Consider the following 23,883-nt stretch of genomic DNA (forward strand, 5'->3'; position numbering starts at 1 on the left):
CAAAATCCAACGCACACCATGCCCCTGCCTTGATGGACTGGAGACTGGCTGCTGTGCTCCACATGCCACAGAAGTCAGATGGGGGAAGTGGCACTTTGGTGATGTCACTAATTCATACAAAGGTTGCCTCAACTTGCAGTGTTGGCCAAGCTACAAGCCATATTGCTGTGTGTGTTCATAGCTACTGTTAAATGACAGCTGCTGAAATAAGAGTGACTGTCAAAAACACGCTTTTGGGGTAAGTCCTCCAGTAGCTATCATCCAACCAGTTGACAAACCAGGGTACTGCCAGACTCCAGGTCATGCCTTGGAGTTGTATCAATCACTTTGCATCTCATTTGCAGAGAAAACAGTTGAAATTTCTGATAATGTGCCTCACCAGCTTTAATACCATGGTGAATCCTATAGGTATGTAGACCCTACTAACCTAGTCCAACTACCAATGGTACTCATTGGTGGAGATTTTGATTTGATGAGCTTGAAACTCCTGGAAGTACTCTGAATCATACACCCACGTAGTAGTGTGCATGCATGACAATGTTATTGTCATACCACCAACCAACTGATCAGAGTGGCTGATCCTAGGAAATGCATGTCACAGACGAGATGGTCTTCGTATAGACATGCTAATCCAATAAAAGATCAAATAGAGTAGGCTACTGTTGCTTACACTAGAATGGTTAAATAACAGCACAATATTTTCTCCATATGTATCTGAATATCAACATACCTCTTGAAATTTCTCCGCTTCCCTTTCTTTTATTTCCTGGTCCATAGCTTTCCTCTTTGCTCTTTCCTCCTCAATTTTTTTCTGTATTTCTTCTTCAGACAATTGACCAATTTTTTCAAACTTTTTTTTCAAATTCTTTGCTTGAATGGAGCCACTTCTTTTTAATCTTATTAGTTCCTCATATTCCCTGCTTAACTCAAAGGTTTCACACTCTTCCTCCTCCTGTCAAAGAAAAACATGCTGCAAAGTTATTGGCAATGAAACAGATTTCCTGCAGCAAAACCACATTTAATTTATGGACCACTCATGACAAACTGCTAATCATGTTGATGACTTTGATTTTTAGAAGAGCATTAAATGGCTTGGACTTTCTCTAGCCTGCCTGCTGTTTATTTTGCTAGCTGACTTCTAACTGAAATGTTAAGTCTACGGCAACGAGCTTTAAACTATGAGCATATTTTCCTCGGTGAATGGTTTACTTCAAAAAGTGGATAATTGAAAGTATTACAGTCTTTAAATGTGAGATAATGAGACAGACCTCTCCCATTTCTTGTCTAAGCTGCTCAAACTCTTGCTTTTCTATTTCCAGTTTTTGTCTACGTTCTTCTTCTGTGCGTCTCTTTTCTTCTTCCATTTTCTGCCTCAGTAACTCTTCAAAGTTTATTTCCAGTTTTCCAGGTGTAAGAGATTCTTGAGATAAAGTTTCAGATATCTGTGAAGATGCATCGTCTGGAATCTGTAGGAAATAATTTATTATTTTATTAATGATAGATGGTAGATGCACTGTATATAATTAAATATTTACAGTGGTGTAGCTCCTATACAACACATGTTTAAGGATGCCCATGGGCTTTCCCCCAAGATCTCCAAGATAATGGAGGTTATGTGGCTGATGTGGACAGTCTAGCAGGCTTCAATAAGGAAGGAGAACCAGGCACTGCTCCTGTGCCAATGGAATGTCTTGCGGCACTGCTAACTGAAGTGGAAGGAAAGTGATTTTTGCTGGTTCCCCTTCCTCACTGCAAGCCCCAGACTGTGGCTTTTTTCTCCCATAAATTGCATCTGTGTTCTGCATGTCTCAAGGGACTGCCTTCTGAGTGTCTTGATGTGCACACTTAAAAGAAGGTTCTTTCATCTCTGGTTCCCCTTTAAAATTACATATAAAAGTGTTTCTAATGTGGAAGGCTTTCTGTATCTGTGCAACTGGTTCATGCTGTACTATGTTTACTTCTCATTGTACAGTTGTGATCCTAATTATTACTTACTTGGAAATAAATTCCTTTGAAAAACAGGCTTTCCTTCCACATAATGACTTTTATTTCAATGGGGCTGTATCTCTGTGGGCTGAATCCTGTGGATCCATTCTGCTAGCAGTGGCACTTTTCACTGGCACAAGGAGCCCTATCCTGAAACAAGAGAGTAGAAAGGGCTACTTGAAGCAAAGCCCCACTGCTAATAAAATGGATCCGTGGATCCAGCCCATGCAAAATGCTGCTTGATTGCAGCAAATGGTGGAATGAAGACTGAAGTGTAGAAAAAATTAATATGGATAGCATAATACTAAACAAAACCAGCCCCAAGAAAGCTGACAAACTGAACACAGATACAAGAATTATAACCAACTAGGAATGTCACTGAACATTTGGCTTTTATTTCTCCTCTTTAAAACAAAACGCCACATGGTCCATTTCCTCACCAGATGCAATCTTTTTCTTGCATACTTTGGTCAGAATCCTTATTTACTGATTAGATGCTCCAGAGAGACAATGGATAATGTTGTTGTTCAGAGACATGAAGCCTGTGGTTCATATTCTCACACTTCAAATATGTGGGGGTTTTCATGGAGACCTCTACTGAGTGGTTTCAAACTAATTAAGCATGAATCAATTTGAATCTTCTTGTGACTTGGCTATAATGTAGTGGGAACCAGTTTTATATTGAAGTTTAGGGCTGTGCTGACACATGGTGTTCACAGTTTCATTTGAAAGAGATGTGTGTACTAGAAAAACGTTATTTACTCCCACGCAGGTTAGCATTCCCAGCTCCTGAGTACCACCCAGATTTGCATTTTGGTGTCTGCTCCTTTAATCAACTGTTGACACCCAGCTATATCTGTTGATGGATGGCTGCTCAGACACTGCCCCAGACATTCTGGGTAGGGGACTGGAGGCTGTGGCTGATTGGTTGAAGCAGAATCAACTGAAATTAAATCCATCTAAGATGGAGATCCTGTGCCTGAGCCGCGGGGGGGGGGGTAGAACTGGGGATCTGGCTCCCCACCACTGATGGGGTACTTCTAGCTCCAGCGTCGACGGTGAAGAGTCTGTGTGTGACTCTGGATGCCTCACTTTTAATGGAGACCCAGGTAATGACCATCACCAGATCTGCCTTTTACCATCTCCAGCAGATCAAGCAGTTGGCCCCCTATCTCTCTCCCTGTGACTTAGCTACAGTGATCCATGCATTGGTCACCTCCAGGTTGGATTACTGTAACTCGCTCTCCATAGGGCCACCCTTGAGACTGGTCCAGAAACTCCAGCTGGTTCAAAATGCAGCTATGAGTGTCCTTACTGGGACTTCAGGACAAGAACATATATAGCCTGTGCTCCACCAGCTGCATTGGCTTCTAGTGGAGTCCCGGATCAAGTTCAAGGTTTTGGTATTGACCTTTAAAGACCTATGTAGTCTGGGACCATCATATCTGCAGGACTTTTCGACTCTGGCTCCAGCCTGATGGAACAGCCTTCCCGTTGAGATCAGGGCCCTGCAGGATCTACAACCATTCCACAGGGCCTGTAAAACAGAGCTGTTCTGCCAGCCCTTTAGTTGAGACGGTGGACACCATATTAGATTGCCCCCCCCCCGCCCTACCCACCCACCCCCCCCATTCTATTTACCATGCTCTGCACAGGTGGTCTTATATATGAATTGGTGGAAATTTGTCCACTTGCAAAAACTAGTATATATCAGCATCCAAACAGAGGTTAAAGTCTCTGAAAGTATTTAAATTGGATTATTGCCATCTGCTGATTTATGTATAGAGCCGAATTTTAATTTTTACTGCATTATGTCTTGATCTTTTAAATTGTTATATTTATACAGTGTGAGCCATCCTGGGCCCACATGCAGGGTAGGGCAGGATATAAATCAAATATAAAAAATAAAAATTAAATAGTGCATAAGTTTGGATCCTGCAAAGCATTTTTGCTACTGGAAGAATTTTTTGTCAACAGACGACAACCCAAAATACCTCCTGAAATGATACTTCTGGAGGACAGGAGATCCCTAAAAACAGCATGTGAGAGGCTTGCAGCAGGAGGGGTCTTTGTCACCGGATCCTGTTGGGGTGCCATTTATAATTTTTTCCCCAGCCTATTATACAAATTCTCATCTTTCACTTCACATATACCTTCTTCCTTCATCTTAGAGCATCTCTAACGTTGCTTCAAGTTGACATGCTTAGAACCTACACATGCTAATTTCAGTAAATTAAACATAGAACTGACAATCATCTGTTGCATGGGAGCACTTCTGGCGTTTTGAAGACTATGAATTCAAATTTTGCTTTAGCTGTTATTTTCTTTGTATGTATACTGAATATAGTGTGACCACAGACCACATCTTACCATTGTACCCAAAAACTGAGAACACAATTTCATACATAGATCTAAGAGTTATTTCCACAGTGAATGAATGACATTATCTACCATGCTTTTTCTTGCTTCAGCAAATGCTTTTTTCTCCTCTTCTATACGCCTTCTGGCCTCCTCTTCCGTTCTTCTTCTTTCTTCTTCTTGCCTCTGCCTTTCTAATTCCTCAAAGCCAAGTATCAGTTTCCCAGGATGCAACTCCTTGATAGAATTTTCACTCTCTGTATCATCACCATCTACATTCATCTTTGGGAAACAAAACACACAAAAAAAACCCAGTCTTTTAAAAGAGCAGTCAAAGATGCAGATACGCCAAGATATACTCAGTATAAAAAATGTACAGATGTGGATGTAGTTTGTTTACCAGTGAACTCGACTCAGGAATATTTTTAAAATGACAACACAGTAAAGAATATAGTAGTCATGATTTTTTAAATGTATGGAATAAAACCCAAACAGTGATATAAACTTGCCAAGACAATGGTAACTATCCAGCCTACAGTCAATCTTTTTGGATGCTTGAGCACTCACTAAGACCACAAAAAAGCAGCAAAGTTAAAAATACTTTGGTCTTTTTTAATAATTTTTTTTTTTGCTAAAACATCGTACATTTGACAATGCAATCCTAAGCAGGTCTGCTCAGGATCCTACTGGAGACTACTTAATGGGGCTAGAAAGTGTTTTTAGGATTGCACTGTGATTTTGCCATATTTCCCTTTCATGACGACTTGTATGTCAGAACATACCATTTGCTGCCTTGCTTCCTCAAAGGCACGTTTTTCCTCTTCTAAGCGTTGCCTTGCCTCCTCTTCTGCATGCTTTCTCTGATTTTCCTGTCTTTGTCTTTCTAGTTCTTCAAATGTTAATTTCACTTTTCCAGGAGAGGGAGATTCTTTTCTTTCACTGTCTTTGCTTTCATCATCTTCCTATATAGCGAGTTTATGATCAAAATATAAACATCATATTAAATTTAAATTAATAGGTTACCTAGAAGCAGTTCTAAAGGTAAAGGTTCCCTTGCTCGAAAGCCAGTCGAGTCCGACTCTAGGGTTGCGGTGCTCATCTCCGTTTCAAAGCCGAAGAGCCAGCGCTGTCCGAAGACGTTTCCGTGGTCATGTGGCCGGCATTACTAAACACCAAGGCGCACAGAACGCTGTTACCTTCCCACCGAAGTGGTACCTATTTATCTACTTGCAATTTCTTGCTTTCGAAATGCTAGGTTGGCAGGAGCTGGAACTAGAGACGGGAGCTCACTCCGTCATGCGGCAACTCAGGTATCGAACTGCTGAACTACTGACCTTCCACAGCCTGTAGTTCAGCGTCTTAACCACTTGAGCCACCGCAGTTCTACATAGCGATCAATGGAGCCTACTGCTGCATAGATTCCAGTTCAATAGCAGCTTAAAGGCCAACAAGATTTTGGGTGGTCAAAGCTCCCTTTGTCCACCACTTCTAACCACTACAACATAGCTACCCTCTGAAATTACTTCTGTATAAGCATACTTAGTATTGGCATGCAAAGGTTTTGCTTACCACAACTGGTGAAAAATATTTCACTTCCTTGAGAGCTTGCTTTTCCTGCTCATATCTCAGTCGTTTTTCTTCTTCATGTTTTTGCCTTTCTTGTTCTTCCCTCTCTTTTTCTAGGTCCTCAAAACTTATTTTCATCTTCCCAGGTGATTTGGTATGTTTTACAGGAACTACAGTTACTAGCAATGAATCATCGCCTTCCTGTTGCAAACACAAATTTTGCCATGAACACTGGAATAGAACAGCTGCTGCTACCTACAAATAAACTTCTACCAAAGCATCAGTGCAGGACCAGGGGGAGAGAAACCAAAATCCACAGCCACAGCAGAATTAAACAATCTTCCAAAAAAAAAAAAAAGACAATGGGAATAGTTGCTCCAACTCTGCTATCAGCAACCATTCATAAACCATAATGAGACACAGCATTTGTACAGCATTTCACTTCTATTATCTTGTTGTAATTAATACAACAATCCTTGAAGGTAGGCCGGAATTGTCCTCATATTACCACTGAAGCAGACAGCCAGACAGAGAGACTTGCCTAACTAAGCAGAGGCAAGTATTGAACTTCCTGATTCCCAGCTCAGTCTCTTAGCCACTATGCTGGAGCAGTCATACAACCTTACTGTGACAATTACACATTGACCATTATCTAAAACAGGACTCTAAGACATGCTAGAGCAGGGGTCTTCAGCATGGTGCCTGTGGGTATAACGGAACCTGCTAAGTGTTTTTAGAAAGTGGTAGGGGCCAGGTGGAACTTTTGCCCAGCAGAGCTTCTGATTGGCCACTGCAGATCTGATTCGCTGTGTGCATTTTTTAAAAAATTGCTTCAGCAGCAGGTGCCACCAAAGCATGAGGATCTTCACTGTGCTGTAAGAAAAATATTTCAAAATATGTATTCATTTTAAAAGGCACCCTGCATGAACTTCTGCCTGAAGTATTGAAAAGTTACCATAAATCATACCCTGAAGTTTTTGTGGTTGACTCTGCCTCTTGTGGCAGTCATTTTGTGGTTGCATCCACCACCCTGTTTCAGAATTCCAAAACTGCCCACTGACTCGAGAAGGCTGGGGATCCCTACTTTATAGCATGCCATGATATACAAAGAATAAAGCTGGCAGGGAAACACATTTTTAAAAAACTGACTCATGTATCATCTCAAAACTTAAGTTGGTGAACTGAATTCTAATATTCTCATACAGGTAAAAAAAATCCAACCCTGTGAAGCGTAACATCTATCTTTGTATTGGTTTGACTGGTTATCAGGTACTTCAGATGATGTGAGTCTTCTTAAATCTTAATTGACTTGACTGACATCTTTTAAATGGTGCTTTACCCGTATGCTATGACCTATATGCTATTTAATACTTTAAAAAGAATAGTCCAAATTTCATCTCATGACCAAACAATCAGATTTCATGAAGTTTTAAATGCTACCATATACAGAAGGGTTTGTCAATTAAGAATTAATTAACTATCATATGGCAGTGGGTGTTGTATAGCCAGGAGATCCTAAGATTGTCTGGCAGCCAAAAGTTCTATCTCTTTTGTGCGTTATGCACAACTAGGTGTTGAGCTAGACTTGGGGGGGGGGGCGCTGAGAGAACTATGAGAGCTGTGAGTGGCCCAAGGTCACCCAGCAGGCTTCATGTGGAGGAGGAATGGGGTATCAAACCCAGTTCTCCAGATTAGAGTCCACCACTTCTAACCACTACAGCATGCTAGCTCTCTCAGTTAATAGTGCTGAAGAAGCACACAGCAAATGTTCAGGGTCTATCAAAGAGATGCCCTGTGCTTACAAAGTAAAAAGTGCTCCCCCCAAAATCAACATAACCCACAGAAATAATTCATGTTCCGTTGGAGAGTAAATCAATCCTACTGTGCCACTTTAGTAGATATGATGCAAATGGAGAACTGTGACATAACAGCTGAAGTGGTATTCTGTACTTGGCACATGCGGGACCATGAAGTACATTACCTGTTTGATGCTAACACTCCTATTACCACACAGTTTCTAGCATATATTTCCTTTTTGGCGTGTAAGATGTTCCCTACCAGTCCTGTCTTCTTTTCCAGCTCTGCTGTGGTTTCAAACCAGGCCCCCCCCCCCCAACCCAACTGGGTGCCAGAATGGTGTCAAAAAGCTCTGCTGTGCAGCACAGAGAAATGGCAACATAGTTGCATCAGAGATGGTGTACTGTCACTGTTTGAAGGAACTGACTTTTCCTCGTGGGAGTCACCATCTTGAAAGATTCTGCATATAAGGATGCTCAGTTACCAGCCACAGAATGATAATAATTCTTTTATTAGCTTCCTTTAGGACCACAACGTAAATCATCTTAAATCTAAGTACTTCAGTTTAACAGGGTTACAGTTTAGGCAGTTAGCATGTGATTAACTGTGTCCCAAGTTTAAAGTGCAATTCATAATCACTTGCTTTTAAATACGTTAGAAGTAGAATGTCAATTCCTGTTCATTAAAGGTAACTAATGAACCAAATTATTTTTAAAATATCCTGCAAACACAAAGAATTTTTAATAATGTTTCAAAGGTGACTTGGAGACCTGGGGCCACAAACATCTTAATTCCATTATTGTAAATGGGTGTATGCCTAATGACAATAGTGCTGTCAGAATATAACCCAAAGGCAAATATACAGCTGTAACTGTAATGGTATCACCCATGGATGATAAATGGAAGAACGGCTATAAATGCTAGCACACCATCACATTTACCCTGTTACTATGAATCCCGTGATGTTCCATCAATTCACTGGTAGCAGCAACTCAGTCACTGTTCTACTCCGATAACAAAATTCTAAGGACTATGTCATCATCTCCATATCAACCAGCAGATGTTATTTCAGAGGGCCCTTCATATTACACTAGAACAGCAGATAACTGATTTGAAGAGAGATACATTTTACTTTAAAGGATTAGATGGAAAAATGGAAAGCAACGTAAAGCGTGCACCATGCATGCCACTAAGCGGCGAAGAGTCACACACAAGTCACATGTAAAGTGATAGCCAAATAATAGTAATTCTGCAGATATATTTGACTCGGCAACAGGATGATAACAAAATGTGTTAAATGTGATATCTAACAGTGTTCATCTACAAAAGTGATCTCACATATTTCCCCAAAATCTAACACTCAGTACTTTTTAACCCAGGCATTACTACAATAATAACAGTGAAATGGGTGGATGTTTCATTGTAAAGAAGTCTGATTACCTCTGATGTTGAGTCAGTTCCCGAATTGTTAAATTGTTCATCGATCTATTAAATAAGAATTTTAATAATGTTACTTTCGCTCTCTGCCTGCTCCTTTCAAACATAAAATGAAAATATTGATGAGTGTTTATAAATTAAAATTTGGCACTAAAATGTGCAAATATAGTGCACTTCACTTACAGTGCCACAGTTAATTGATACAATCACTTATGTCCTGGTAAGATATTACTGGCCAGAAAAAGAAAAATCTTAATGCAGTAAGTAGATCAGGCCAATAGAATAGCCCCCGGTGCCATGTGAAGCAGATCAGCACAACATTTGACCCAGCAAGTCAAACCCAACCCACCAGCCATCTGTTATGGCCTGAAAGGTGCTTGACAGCTCCCCCACACACACATTGTTGCAGCTATAGACAGGCATCAAAAACAGGAGGGTTACCATGCCTTGGGTAAGCTGCCTTAGATGGCTGGTGGAGTAGTTTGGGGATGATGAATCATACGTTGCTCAGGCCTGTTGTGGAACAAGTAATAAGTGAATTTGGCTGTCCTCTGATGAGTCTGTAACCCATTTAGAATCCATGACTGATCCATGGTCAAGGATGGCCTATGTGGAAATGCAGTACAACCCCATTAATGTGTTACTTTCGCCACATGGTAATGCACCTGGAACTCTTATTGAGTTGAAATCTCTCCCAGGACAGTAATGTCTAACCAGGATCTTTGCCTATACAAAACGCAGACACCACTGACTGCTTCAAGCATTTTATTGTTCTCAAATATGGACACCAGAGTACAAAATAGATGCACTGTCAACTATGAAGCACCTGTACATGTACAATTTGATGCACATCCAGGGGTCATTTCGTAGAAAAAGAGCTAGGGGAACTCATTAGCATAACTCATTAGCATATGCCACACCCCCTGACATCAGGGACCCGGCGGTGGACCTGCAAGGCTGGCGGGAGTGCGAGGAAGCCCCGCCAAGGCCCTCTCTGGCCCCAGGCAGGCAGGGGTGGGGAGAGCAACTTACTCTCCCTCTTCTCCTGCCTCCTCCTGGCTGAATGAGGGCTGGAAGCGGGGCGGCCGGAAGCAGGGGGTGGGGCTTCGTCGTGTGCCCCGCCCCCCGCACCTCACCCGGGGGAACTGCGATCCCCCGCGTTCCCCCCCCGAAATGACCTCTGTGCACATCCCTTTTCAAACATCTATAAGCAGTGATCAGAAAAGATCTAGCTTCTGCTTCCTAGTAATTAAAGCACCATTCCCGATTTCTACAAGCATACCCTTCACTCTTGACAAAGTGATGATGTGTTCAGACATTCCACCCAAGTACAAAATCTACTGTGCAGCACCATCCTGTGTGCCTCTCTTTTTCAAGACAATACATTGTCATTTAATTAACAAAATCCAGTGTCCGCTCTTTTTAAAGTTAAATGCTTAATTATTAGTTATCCACACTTCACTTTACATTGTGACAATGATACTTAAAAAGCAATTATTTTCTGGCAGGCAAACATGTCTTAGTTATAATCTATAACAATAAGCATTTGTTACTTGCAAACAGCGAAGTGCCAAGAGGAGAAATTTACAAAGACCACTGTCTGGGGGCAGCTTTGCTCCTCAATTATTACAGCAGGAGGATGACATGGCAGTCTTTCCCCCAGCTGCTGACTGAGCTAAGAAGGACCCAGCAGAAACCAGAGACAGAGGTGGGCAGGTGGGAGCCACAGCAGGATGGGGCACTTCAGCTGGTGGTGCTGTGGACTGCCATGGCACAGCCCATATCCCAGAAGAAGAAGAAGAGGAGATTGGAATTATACCCCGCCCTTCACTATCCAAAGGTGTCTCAGAGTGGCTTACAAACTCCTTTCCCTTCCCCTCCCCACAAGAGACACCCTGTGAGGTGGGTGGGGCTGAGAGAACTCTGACACAAACTGCTCTTTCAGGTCACATCAGCAGGTGCAAGTGGAGGAGTGGGGAATCAAACCCGGTTCTCCCAGATTAGAGTCCGCACACTTAACCACTACACCAAACTGGCTCTCTTTTATCCCAGCCACCTGCCATGCAGGCAGCAGATGATATACCTTAGGGGAGGAAGACAGGCCCTGACAGGAGTCAGCCGGGGCCAAGCCTGGCCCAATGAGCAGTGAGCCAGCTGTCAGGCCGAGGCCCTGAGTATGCTGGGAGGAGGGGCGGAACATAAAAGGGAAGGCTCTGTCCAGGTCCCACCAGGTCTGCAGCTTTTTTGGGGGGGGGCAGAAGTCAGAGGCAAGAATCCCCAGCCAGAATCTCATCGGTTTGGGGTCTTGCCAAGCAGAGAAAGAAGGAGGAGTGGAGCCCAGAGGTGCTCCTTCTTCAGGCAGACCTTTAAAAGGCAGGCTGAAGGGGGACCAGGCCACGTGCCAAAAGAGTGCGGGAGAGTCCTGGTGGAAGCAGGGGAGAGGTTGCTTGGTGAAGGAACCCCCTTCCCCTTTTTGCTTTTCTGAGGGACTCCTGAAATCTAGCCTAGAGAAAAGGATCCTGGAGGGTGCAACAGCTGTCGGTTCTCCCTCAGAACAGAAGCAGAAAACTACCTTCCCCATTAAAAGTTTGGGCCAATATAATGAATTCCCCCTCCCCCCCCCCCGCTCATTGTAGACATCCACATAGCTCACACCATGCTCAAGCACACTCAAGCCAAATTGCATTCAATATCTGCATTTCAGTACGAGGTCCATAATGCTGATGGTGCTTGTAAATAGGGCATGAAGTACTGAAAAACAGCTTTCTGGAGGCTAAATATTTAAATCACCCCTTAATAGTGAAACAGAAGCAACGGAAAGGAATGCTTTAACTGTTTTGTAGCCATTTTTTGACAACTGATTCATTGTAAGAAACTTCCAGTGCACACAGAAGCCAAAGTAGCTACCTTGAGCACAGCCAATTATTGAAGAGACAATTATGGAAACCTTTCTTGATGCTGGTAATGATGGCTGTAAGCAATAGTGGGATTTCTAATGACTCAGTATTTGCGTATTAGCCACTACTCACTGCTTAAAGGCATACACAGTAATCATCAGTGAGGTCTTAAAATTAATGCTGGTGAGAGGCATGCTAGTCATTAATCTACTCAACTGAATGAAATTACTTTTCATTCCATGCAAATAAGGCAATTCTTTTTTCTGCAAAATAGCCTCAGAACTGCACTTGAACCAACAGTTTCTTTTTTAAAAAAATTAAGAAATCTGCACCATTAAGATATGGTACCAAAACTCCAAATTTGGGCTGATTTCACCTTAAGGGGTTTTTTTTGTGGCGGGCATGGAGCTGGGGTGATTGTTGCTCAATTCACGCAACGGAGATTCTACATAACACAAGGTAATCCGCTTTTTCATCTTCATTTGCTGTCATCTCCCTTTCACACCGTTGTTATGCTGCTGTCCTGATTCTCCTCCTTCTGTGATGTCTCTGAAGAAGCCAAACCAGACTGGAACTTGCCTAGCTTTACCTCCTGTCCCAAAGACAAAACTGACTACTATTTGCCCAGAGGATGGTAATTTCTAGTTTTCAGACAGAGTACTTGTAATTTGAAAATGTAAACCATTCTATTCAGCAATTCAAAAATAATAAAATTGATTTAACTGTTTAATTGATGAATACCCAAGCTGTATTCATAGGTAAGTAGTTAAAGAGAAAAAGTGTTTCAGAGGTGAAGTGTAAATGAGCAGTAGAAAAAATATGTAATGCCTATAAATATTCCTAAATATTCCTTTAGTTATTCTCAATGCAACACTGTCAAGGTTACAAGAGTTTTTAAAAACTATATATACAATAGAAAGCTTTGATTTTACAGTGGATTCGATTCTGCAGATCCGTCTGCTGGCAGAAGTGCTTTCCTCCAGTGGAAGGCTCCTTCTGTCAGAGGAAAAAACATGCCTCCGTTAATAGGACAGGCTTACAGGATGCAACCCACACGGTGAATGTTATCATGTATGTTTTATTTCCATTAAGTTGCTTTTGTATTACAAAGATAGTTTGTTGATTCTTATAAGCATACCTCTTGTGCCCTCTTTGCCAGTTCTCTCTGAATTTTCCTCTTCTCTATCATGTCTTGTTCAATCCTTCGTTGTCTTTCTTCTTCCATTCTTTTTCTTTCTTCCTCTTGCCTTTGCTTTTCCATTTCAGCAAACTTTCCTTTGACAGTTCCTATGAACAGTAAAAGGAACAACAATGAACTTAACCTTTGTCCCTCTGCTTATTTATTTGACATTCCTATACTGTTTTTTTTTGCTGCAGTTGAGTAATAAATAACAATGGTGAATTAAAATGTCACAATAAAAAGATTAAGTTTCTAAATTCTTAAGATTCAGAATTGCTATTGAAAAACAAAGTCCCAAAAGGCGTCCTAACAACAACATAGGAATAGATTTTTAAAAATCCAGCAGTCCTTGGATTGATGATAGTTTACATGGCAATAGTTTCACAGGATAGCCATGTTGGTCTGCAGCAGAACAGCTAGGTTAGAGTCCGGTAGCACCTTAGAGACCAGCTAGATTGGGGGGGGGGGTGAGCTTTCAAGAGTCAAAGCGCCATTCATCAGATGACGTGAGCTCTGACTTTGAAAGCTCATACCCCAAAATTCCAGTTTAAGTTGTGAAATTCAGCAGTATAGTAGAATGAAAAGATTTTTAAGGCCCAATGTAGACCCACTGCTGAGAAAGTAGAACAGCATCATCAGCATAATGGAGAATAAGCACTGGACGGCCTGTCAGTTTAGGGGCATGCAAGCCATCCGCTGTAAGTTTCAGAGGGAAATTGTAAATGCAAAGATTGGAAAATGGTAGGACCAGCACACATCCATGGCATACTCATCTGGTAGCTACAAATGGGTTATTTAAACAGCCCTGATAGTTACATCACACCCTCACTTTGGATGGAACATTGAGCTGATTAATTAGATTTAAGAGCCTAGGTGGTACTGAGCCTCAGGTTTCCCTCATAGTCACCTATGCAAGATGGAATCCAATGCAGCATGCAGATTATAGTTTACCCTCCTTTTGAGAGGTATACTTTTCAGCCAGATGGGGAAGAATATGTGCATAGTGCAGGGTCAAATTCTCCTTCCTGAAGCCTATCTGTTCAAGGCCTGAGATGGCAGAGTTCTCATCCAAGTTTCCAGTCTTGGAAGTAAATGGGTAGCATATACTTTACTCAAAACAGAGAGAAAGCTAACTGGGCAACAGTTAGTGGGATCGTTACTATCCCCCCTTTAAAAAAAAATCTAGATTACAATAGTCTGCCTCCACTGATGAGGTATGTTCCCAGATGCACCAATATCTGTAAATTATTTTACAAGTACTGGGGCCCACCAGGCAGAATCAGTTTTAAACAGATCTGGAGGAATATAATCTGGCCCCAGGGCTTTGCCAGCCTTTAAAAAGTTAAAAAGTGGAATTATCTCATTCATGGATGCCAGCTTTCAATAGCACAAGTTATCATAAAGATTTGGATTGACAGAAGGGAGATTAACATGAAGTCATTAAATAATTTTAAATAAAGAGCACGAGAAGAATTGGAGTTAGAGGACTTGAAAAGATTATAGGTCCTCAATATCAAATGTTTTTAAGCATCTGCACTCTGTATCAAACCATCTCGGGTAAAATGCAGTTGTCCTGGATTGGACCAGGGGCACAGAATAATTTCAGTGCAAGAAATGTATCAAATGGAAAATGAGTAGAGGCAATTACTAGGGTCAGGGGATGAAATTGTCTTATCCCACCTCTTTTGATTCCATCTCTTAGGCTTGAGTGTGGAAGCTGATATTGAAGATAGAAGAGGAAAAGAGGATGGTATAATCAGAGAAGTGCGGGAAGGAATACTAAGATAGATCAACAAATGCAAATAGACACTTTAAAAAATCTTGCCAATTTGAAAAGCAGATACCTGATCTTTAAAAAAGGATGAAGCAAGCATCAATACAGCCAAAAAGACTTGAGCCTCTAGGGAAAAGATAAGTAAAATTTCCCCCTAGAATTGAACTAGTGGTTACCATTAATTATCGTGAAGCTAAAGTTGGCAGCAAATTTGATCAAATGGAAGTTTACAAAATATGTTATCTGATCCTTTGTGGATCTGTTTCCCAATAGCAGATGTAGATAGTAAGTGTCCAAAGGCCAGCACTCAGAATTAACCACATCCTCATCTATAGGACCCAATCAAGTATTTAGATCACCAGCCAGAAAAAGGGACCTCTGAGAAAAAAGAAATGTAGACACAAAGTTCTAAACAACTCCAGGAAGAAAGAGTTTCTTTGTTAGAAGGCTGGGAAGGCAAATAAACATTGATCAAAATAAATTACAAAGAATTTGACTGAATAAGGACTCAGATAGCTATTGTGGGGAAGACAGATAAGTAAAGTACATTGTACCTTCAAATCACTGGAGATAAGACAAGCAAGGCCTGTCTTTTGATTAAGCACTGGAATTAGAGAAAGAGGGAAATCAGGAAATTCAATTGATTCAAAGTTATACCTGGAGAAAGATAATATCACAGAGTCATAGATTCTGGGCCAGTTCCTGATTAGAGGATTTTCTAGCCCATTCTGCAATGTTCCACAACATAATTGTTATGGTTTTCCTTGAACTCCACCAATGTCATTGGTCCAATACTTCTATAGTGTTGGTTTTATTTTAGGGATGCCAGCCTCTAGGTGGGGCCTGGGGATCTCATAGAATCACAGCTCATCTCTAGAACACAGAGATTAGTTCCCCTGGAGAAAATGTATGCTTTGGAGGGTGGCCTCTGTAGCATTGTACCCCTCTGAGGTCCCTTTCCTTCACAGGCTCTATCCCCAAATTTCCAGAAATTCCCCATCTTGGATCTGACAGTCCCCCACTGGTGGCTGGGGGGGACCTGGCAATCCTATTTTATTTCCTAGAGCACCAATATTAGAGCACCTAACATGAGGACTCAGAGAGACGACTGGGGAGTTATTGGAGATTTTCAGATGGCCCTGGCCAAGATGGGCATTCTCTAAAAGCCTCATAGTCTGCCAGTCTGAGTCTGTTGAAGTTGAGAGATTTAAAGCTGGAGAGTTAAACATCAAGAGAACACACCTAACGTCCTGAGGGCTAGGTGAAATAAGTCTTGACCAGAGGTCAAGTGTATGATATTGTTTATCCAAAAGATATGCCAAATCATTTTTGACAGCCCAGCAGTTATCCCACCTTGGAAGGCAAAACAATGACAACTCAACTTTTTAAAATATCTGGGGCAGTATATATTTCCTTTTCTCCATCCAGATTCCTTGTCCACTGTTTGTGCTGATATGCACAATTTACTACAAAGGGGGTAGGTTAACAGCAGAGATTCTGCTAGCCAGTTTGTTTTTTTTATCATAAATCTTGTGCAAAGTTTCAGTGCTTAAGAGAGTTCAGCTAGTACACACAGTTTTCCTCAACAACCATGTTTCAACTAGTTGTCAAAATGCCAGAAATGAAATGTCAAGGCATGCCTCCAACAGAAGCATATTCCTTAACATGAGCACTACCATAGAGAAGGCATGACTCCATGCCTTGGAAGTTCTTACTTCTTTTAAGAGGCAGAAGGGAACAATACCTTCCCTGAAGATCTAAGGGAAGAACATATGGAACAAAGTGTCCCTGAATGGTCTGTGGCTTTAAATTATGAAGGGCTTTTATCACTGGCACTTTGAACTGGGCCTGCATGCCATGAGGCAGATAGCCCATGCAGTGAGGCCAGAATAAGATAAATATGTTCCCTGCTTTTCTCCTCTCTTGAGCAATGAGCCACAGCATTCTGCAGTAGCTACAGCCTCCTAATAGTCTTCAAATGTTATCTCAGGTAGACTGCACTACAGTAAATACCTGAAGCTCCCAAAGTATGGATGTCTGTGGCCCAATCTCTGAAAACACGGACTTTTTTTCTTTGTTCTTACCTGACAGTTTTGGAACGTAAGCTTTCTCCACCTTAGAAGACTGTGTTTCTTCATCATCATCAGAAGCAAGTAGTTCTTTCATCTAAATAATAGAGCAGAGATATTAATGTGACTGACACTAACAGTTTGAAAGCAAAGTTCTAAGGAGATTTTATACAATGTTAGAAAATGTTTTATTTCAGAATGTCAACGTTTACATATTTGTACTGCACAGTAAAAATCTGTAAGTTATTTTAAAAGGTTAAAAGGTTAAAAAGAAGAAAAAATATTTGCAAAGAAAATGACCTCCTGTTTTCGCCTGTTCCATTCTCTCTCTCTAACATATTGTTCTTTTCTTCTTTGCTTTTCATCTCTAGATCGTCTTTGATTTCTTTCTTCCCTTGCTTTCTGCATGGCTTCAAATTTATCCTTTACATCACCCTTTCGAAGTTTGGGCACATAGGACTTTGAGACAGGTTTAGACGAAGAAAGGATAATCTTTGTGAGGATAGTAGACGAGGCAAAGAATAAGATGAGGAAAACATGACAGAAGCAGATGAAGCAAAATTAGTAAGACAGACATGAAAGATATTGAATCAGACAGTAGAAATAATCAAGTTGTTTACTATCCTAAGTTGTATTATGCTATGTAGATTTACAATATTATTTTCATAATGAAGATAAAATGTCTTAGATTGATTCTGAGAAGATTCTGAGAAGACTCCTGCACCTGTGGGAGTTGGACAGAAGTTGAATTTTGCTAAATGACGTATTCTCATGGCATTCTCCAGTGAAGTATGAGAAAAGTATGAGAAAAGCTGTGTCTGGCAGGCATTTTCTTTTGCAGAAGGCATGAACCCTCTCAAGAACAAGATCCGGCAACTCTAATCTTGTTTCTACTGACTCTAATCTTGGATCTTTCAGTAACTTGGATGTATAACTTGAAAAATAGACTTTGTTTAAATTTTAACAACAGCTCCACCACTAGTAGAGCCAAAGACTCTGGCCACTGCAAATTCCATCTACGTATATATCCCACTCATTTTAATTGTACTGAAACCATGGCTGATTTGAGGATGTAGAAAAGAACAAGAGTCCAGTAGCACCTTAAAGGCTTACAAAATTTGTGGCAGGGTATGAGCTTTCGTGAGTCATTGCTCACTTCTTCAGATAAAGCTAGAATGTGGGTACATCTGTCCTATATATTGGAAAGTGGAGTGATTTCAGATGCTGAATAACATTAGCAGGCAAAGGACAATAACAGGTGAATGAAAATACCAGGTGTGAATGGATTAGATGTGATATGCAGAGAGGTACTAGGTGTGGAGAAATCAGCATTGGTAATGAGACAGGAAACCTAGATCTTTATTAAGTCCAGATGGATGCATTGTCTTGAGCTTCATTGTCAGTTGCAATTTAGTAGTCTCTCTAATCTCCCTTTGAAATTCCTTTCTAAGAGGACTGCTACTCTTAGGTCAGCAACTGAATGTCCTAGAAGGTTAAAATGTTCCCCCACTAGTTTTTGAATGCTGTGGTTTCTAATTTCAGACTTATGTCCATCAATTATTTGTTGAAGGGACTGACCTGTTTGTCCAATGTAGAGGGTGGAAGGGCATTGCTGACTAGAGATGTGAAGGCCCGGGGGGGGGGAAAGGAAAAATTCAGGGGAAAACCATTCCCTCCCCCCCATTTTTTTTCTAAAGCCTTTTTTGTTTTCCGAAAAATTGGAAAAAGAAAAGAAAAAAATTGATTATAGAACATTTTATTTTAACATGATGAATAAAATATTTTAAGAAAAGGTGTTCAAATATTTTCCAAATCATTTCTAAAAAATATGTATGGTATCAGATTGATCTAATTTCTGTGCACTGAGGACAAGCAAGTCCTAGGTTACAAACTGAACTCTCCAATGCAAGAACAAGATGCATTTCTTCCTTTAGGAGGTGCTATTGTCACAAGTAAAGAAAAAGGTTTCAGTTTTGGTTTTCCATGTGGGTGGGTATTCTGTTTGTAATAATTGTTTGGATACACTATATTTTTAATATGCTAGTTGTGACAATTTCATGCCAAATAAAAATGTCCATAGTCATATTTTATGTTCCTAAAGTAACAGAACGACTTTCAATCTGGAAAAGAAAAAAGAAGTGCTAATGTAGCATTTTTTTCAATTTTTCTGAAAATTTCCATTTTCCCCCGGGAAAAAACGGGGGGAAACCGGGTTTTTTTTCTGAGCTTCAAAATTTCTGGAAATTTTACATCTCTATTGCTGACACATTATGGTATAAATCACATTATAAATCACATAGATGGACTCACATTCTAGCTGTATTTGAAGAAATGAGCAGTGACTCAGAAAAGCTCATACCCTGCCACAAATGTTGTAAGTCTTTGAGATGCTACTGGACTCTTATTCTTTTCTACATTCTCAAATTCTCAAAGAAATACTGCTACAGACAGATGTGGCTACCCATCATGGTCTAATTTAAGAATATGACCATTGCATTAATTTTTTTAAAATTCGATCATTGTTTTAGTACTAAACACATGACAGCATATAAACACATACAAAACTGCTTCTGGTTCTATAAGTCAGATGTACGTGCACAGTTAAGTGATATGTTACAAGCAGAGGACACAGAATGTGCAATAAGCGTCTGATCAAAAGAACTTGTAGTGAACCTGAGAAGACGCAAAGAGAATATGGGGTTGGATCCACACTACATTTTTCACTAACAGAAGGGGAAATACAATTTCTGCCAGTTCCCCCCTGCTGGTTCAGAATGCCAATTTGCCCTTAATGCTATTCCTGGTAGTTTTATGTCCCTCAGGAACAGTGTATCGGAGAGATCAATGAGATGCAGAGGGAGGGGGAAAACAGGGAATTTCTGTCTACCTTGTGTTGGTGAAAATTTTAGCTTGGATCTAACCCATAGTGAAGTTCAGGAACTCTGCTGAACTCATGGAGCTTCCTTGCCCAAAATGGCTTCCCCATTCATTTAATTACACAGGAGCCAATCTGTGTCTGCTTTGCTTTAAACTTCTGAATTCCTATTAATTTCTTGATGGAAATAACTAAACATAATTATATCTTGAAGTTTATGTCTTCATGCCAAATGTCCTACCTCTCTAGGGAAGTCCACTTAACATTTTGAGTATCACAGCTCCGTGGCTTATGCTGTTATTTCTTTCATGTCAATTTATTAAAGCCAGAAATCCTCATACATACCTCTGCCTTCTGTGCAATGTCATTCATGGCTACTTTCTGGGATCCAGCACCAGATGTGTAGAAAATGTACGTTTTCAGGCTTTACCTTGTAGAAAAAAGGAGTCATTACTGCCATGTGAGTAATATGTTTTAGTCAACCCTTTACTTTAGTAATCTAGGGAAACAGAATACACGCCTAGTTGTGTCACAGGTGTGACACAATCATGGCCTACTATATATGAAGGCAGGAATTAAGCAATCCTTTGGTGTTCTTTCTAATGTTCAATGTGAACTTCCAGCATTTAATTTAAAAAAATCTTCCATTTAATTTTTTTACTATACTAACTATACTAACATTAGCACACTGATGAATGAATTTAAGCACAAGAAGACAGACTTTCCAAAATTAAAGATAATAAAGGTAAGTCTAAAAAGGGTGTAATTTCTTAATCTGCAGAAAACTGTTTTATGAATCTGCTAGGAATAATAAGGCAACACAAGTGAAAAATAAATTCACTTTGTTCAGCTGAATTGTACCAAGTACCAAATACGCTTAGCTACTTTCATGTCTCAGATCTGTAAATACTTCTTGTAAGGAAACCCATCAAAATTAAAACATTTCATTTTCCTCTTACATTGCGTAGGCTGAACATACACATATTTCACAAATATGAATATTGTACATATGGAATGGAGAAACTGTTAAGCAGATAACACTCCACATAACAAGTCAAAGGTATACTTAAATAGCTTTCCAGAACTACAAAAATTACTACAAGTTTTTTGCACATACAGTCTATGGCAGGTCAATCTATATCATATGGTGCCTCTCTGCTGCCCACATGCTTTTAGTGGATGCTGAAAAATGTGACGTGAGATTACAAGTAATTTATACAGGTATCTCATGCAGGTACATTTCCTAGAGAGCTAGGATTGGCTGCAGTTCCCTGCCACATATTCAGTAATCCATATTTTGTTCCTATACTGGAACATTTAATATCGCCAGTGAAGAAGAAGTTTATTATAACAGTCATAGACCAGGTAATATATCACCAGTGAAATCACAATGCTATGGATAGAAGATAGTCCTCTCATCCACTTCAACCTGAACCTAAAGAGCAGTAGGAACTTGTTGGCTTGGATTGAAGAAGAAGAAGAAGAGATTTATACCCTGCCCTTCACTCGGAGTCTCAGAGCGGCTTACAAACTCCTTTCCCTTCCCCTCCCCACAACAGACACCCTGTGAGGTAGGTGGGGCTGAAAGAGCTCTTGACAGAACTGCCCTTTCAAGGACAGCTCTTGTCAGTGTTGGTGTATAAGCTTCAGCACTATGATCAGGAGCATCTATGTGACAGTTGACAGCTGCACTGGACTAGATTCAGCCAGTTTGGACTTAGGCAGAGGCAAGCCAAGTCACCATGATTCAGCACTACTCTGATTGGCTGATCAATGTATATATGTGAATGTATTGCACTGTATTCTCTCTCTCTGATGGTGGATGGTGTCTGGCGGAGCACTTTGTTAGAGAACTGTATAATTTGTAAATAAATTCCTGTATATAGTAACCACTGGATTGTTTCAGTGTGGTTGACTATAGAAAAGCCTCTGGTTGCAAGAAATGACTGCTGGAGAGTGCAAGTGTGACTGAGGTGCTGGTTCAACTGTTCCAGATGCGCTGCGAACAGGGTTATGGGCCCAGAATATTGAACCAAGCACTGTGAACTCAGTCCTGCACCCAGCTCTGCATTTTGAACTTGCCGGTGTTACTGCCATGGTTGCTGACCAGCCCGGCAGTTTCCAGAAGGTCTGGAAAGCTGTGGAAGCCGAGAGCCAAAAGTTGTGGATTGTTGCTTCTTCCTGACGTGGAGGAGGAATATCAGCTCGGTCAAGCCTCTGGCATCAGCTTGTAACAACATCAGAAGGTAACAGATAACAGCTCGGGGGAGTCGAGGGAGCCGGTGAAAAATGGCCCAAGTCTCAACGACGCAGTGGATGGACAAGCTCACCTCTTCAAATTATGACATATGGGCGCTCCAGATGAAGCATTATTTGATAAGAGAGGGTCTTTGGCTGTATGCACATGACCCACCAGACCCAGTTCCTTCTGGAGACGTGCCCAAGGTTGAGCGGGCAACATGACCCAGTTCCTTCTGGAGCGGGATGCCCAAGGTCATCCAGCAGCTGCAAGTGGAGGAATGGGGAATCAAACCCGGTTCTCCCAGATCAGAGTCTGTGCACTTAACCACTACACCAAACCGGCTCTCTAGCTCAAATTGATTGTGTGTCTCTGAGCTAGTCAGACTTTTTCCATGTGGGTTACTTGCCCTGGATTCAATGCTGTTGGGAAGCATGGTGCATTCACACATCTCCCAGGTTCTCCCTGGCTTCTCTCTATGTAAGTCTCTAGGATATCTCTGCAATGAAATAGGCTACAGATGCATTTTTTAAAAAAATGAAAGATGGGAATTCTGAGATATATAGATTGCTATACCAGTATAATGATATTCAATTGCTGATTTAAAAAAACCCTAGAGAAGCCCTGGGGACAAGGTAGGAGGAAAATGACCCTGCTAGGGGATGGGGCAGGGAGACTTGGCATATGGAAGCCCCTGTATTGGAAGGCACAGCAGCAACAGGAAAACCATACAAGCCTTTCCCTGTATGGAAAACACCATAGATTTGATCACCCCAGATGTGCAGGAAAATCTCTCTGCCCCCCAGGTGCCCCCGATGTGCGGATTTAGATATCCGCACTCAGGGGTCGCTTTTGCTATTAGATATATAGATGACAGAGTCCACCTTCCAAAGTAGCCATTTTCTCCTGGGGAATTGATCTGTGTCACCTTGAGATCAATTGTAATCCCAGGAGTTCTCCAGCTACCACCTGGAGATTGGCAACTGTAGTATTTAATTTGTTCATAAATGATCTAGAACTGGGGGGTGAGCGGTGCAGTGGCTAAGTCTGTAGATGACAAAAAATTACAGGATAATGAAAATCAAGGCTAAAAGTGAACAGCTCCAGGAAGATCTCCACAAATTGGGTGAGTGAGCAAAAATGTAGCAAATGAAGTTACTAACTTCAAGTATATGCTAATAGGGTCTGAATTTGCTGAAACTGAGAAGGAAAGAGACCTTGGGGTCATAGCAGACTGCTTAATGAAAATGTCAACCCTGTATGTTGCAGCAATAAAAAGGCAAACTTTATACTGGGGGTTAATAGGAAAGGGATTGAAAATAAAACAGCCAGTATTATAATTACCCTGTATAGAACTATGGTGCGGCCTCTTTGGAATACTGTGTGCAGTTCTGATCGCCTTATCCAGGGGTCATTTCCTAGAAAAAGAGGTACAGGAGCTCATTTGCATAACTCATCTGCATATACCACACCCCCTGTCAAAGGGCAGGCATATTTAAAGTGAGTTAAGGCATATGCAAATGAGTTCAAATCCCCCCCTCCCTGAGTCGGTGGGTTGGCTGGAGACGGGAAGGGGAGGGAAGCAGACATGCCTGGTTCCCTGCCCAATCTTCTCCAGGTGCCCTCCGGCTGCAGGGCACCTGGAGAAGGTCGAACAGGGAACCCAAGCATTTAATTTCCCCCCCCCCCCCGCGTCCCCCCCAAA

At 41.2% G+C, this 23,883-nt stretch overlaps 1 protein-coding gene across 4 annotated transcripts in view; it reads right to left on the reverse strand.

The window, feature by feature from the left end:
* NEXN (nexilin (F actin binding protein)) overlaps nucleotides 1-23,883 on the reverse strand; it is a 58,767-nt gene that overhangs the window by 5,038 nt on the left and 29,846 nt on the right. For 2 of the 4 annotated variants that reach the window (XM_015414267.1, XM_015414265.1), the window contains exons 2-11: nucleotides 20,285-20,369; nucleotides 17,365-17,556; nucleotides 17,080-17,161; nucleotides 13,180-13,328; nucleotides 9,148-9,192; nucleotides 5,914-6,111; nucleotides 5,127-5,306; nucleotides 4,438-4,626; nucleotides 1,269-1,466; nucleotides 731-952 (exon numbers count right to left, since the gene is read on the reverse strand). In XM_015414267.1, coding sequence (XP_015269753.1) covers nucleotides 731-952; nucleotides 1,269-1,466; nucleotides 4,438-4,626; nucleotides 5,127-5,306; nucleotides 5,914-6,111; nucleotides 9,148-9,192; nucleotides 13,180-13,328; nucleotides 17,080-17,161; nucleotides 17,365-17,556; nucleotides 20,285-20,311 — 1,482 coding nt within the window. In that variant the 5' untranslated portion in view covers nucleotides 20,312-20,369. The remainder of the gene's footprint in view (nucleotides 1-730; nucleotides 953-1,268; nucleotides 1,467-4,437; nucleotides 4,627-5,126; nucleotides 5,307-5,913; nucleotides 6,112-9,147; nucleotides 9,193-13,179; nucleotides 13,329-17,079; nucleotides 17,162-17,364; nucleotides 17,557-20,284; nucleotides 20,370-23,883) is intronic. The other 2 variants (XM_015414269.1, XM_015414268.1) reach the window with 2 other exon arrangements.

This window comes from Gekko japonicus, unplaced genomic scaffold (genome assembly GCF_001447785.1).
Source record: "Gekko japonicus isolate JY-2015 unplaced genomic scaffold, Gekko_japonicus_V1.1 scaffold30, whole genome shotgun sequence".
Lineage (NCBI taxonomy): Eukaryota > Metazoa > Chordata > Lepidosauria > Squamata > Gekkonidae > Gekko > Gekko japonicus.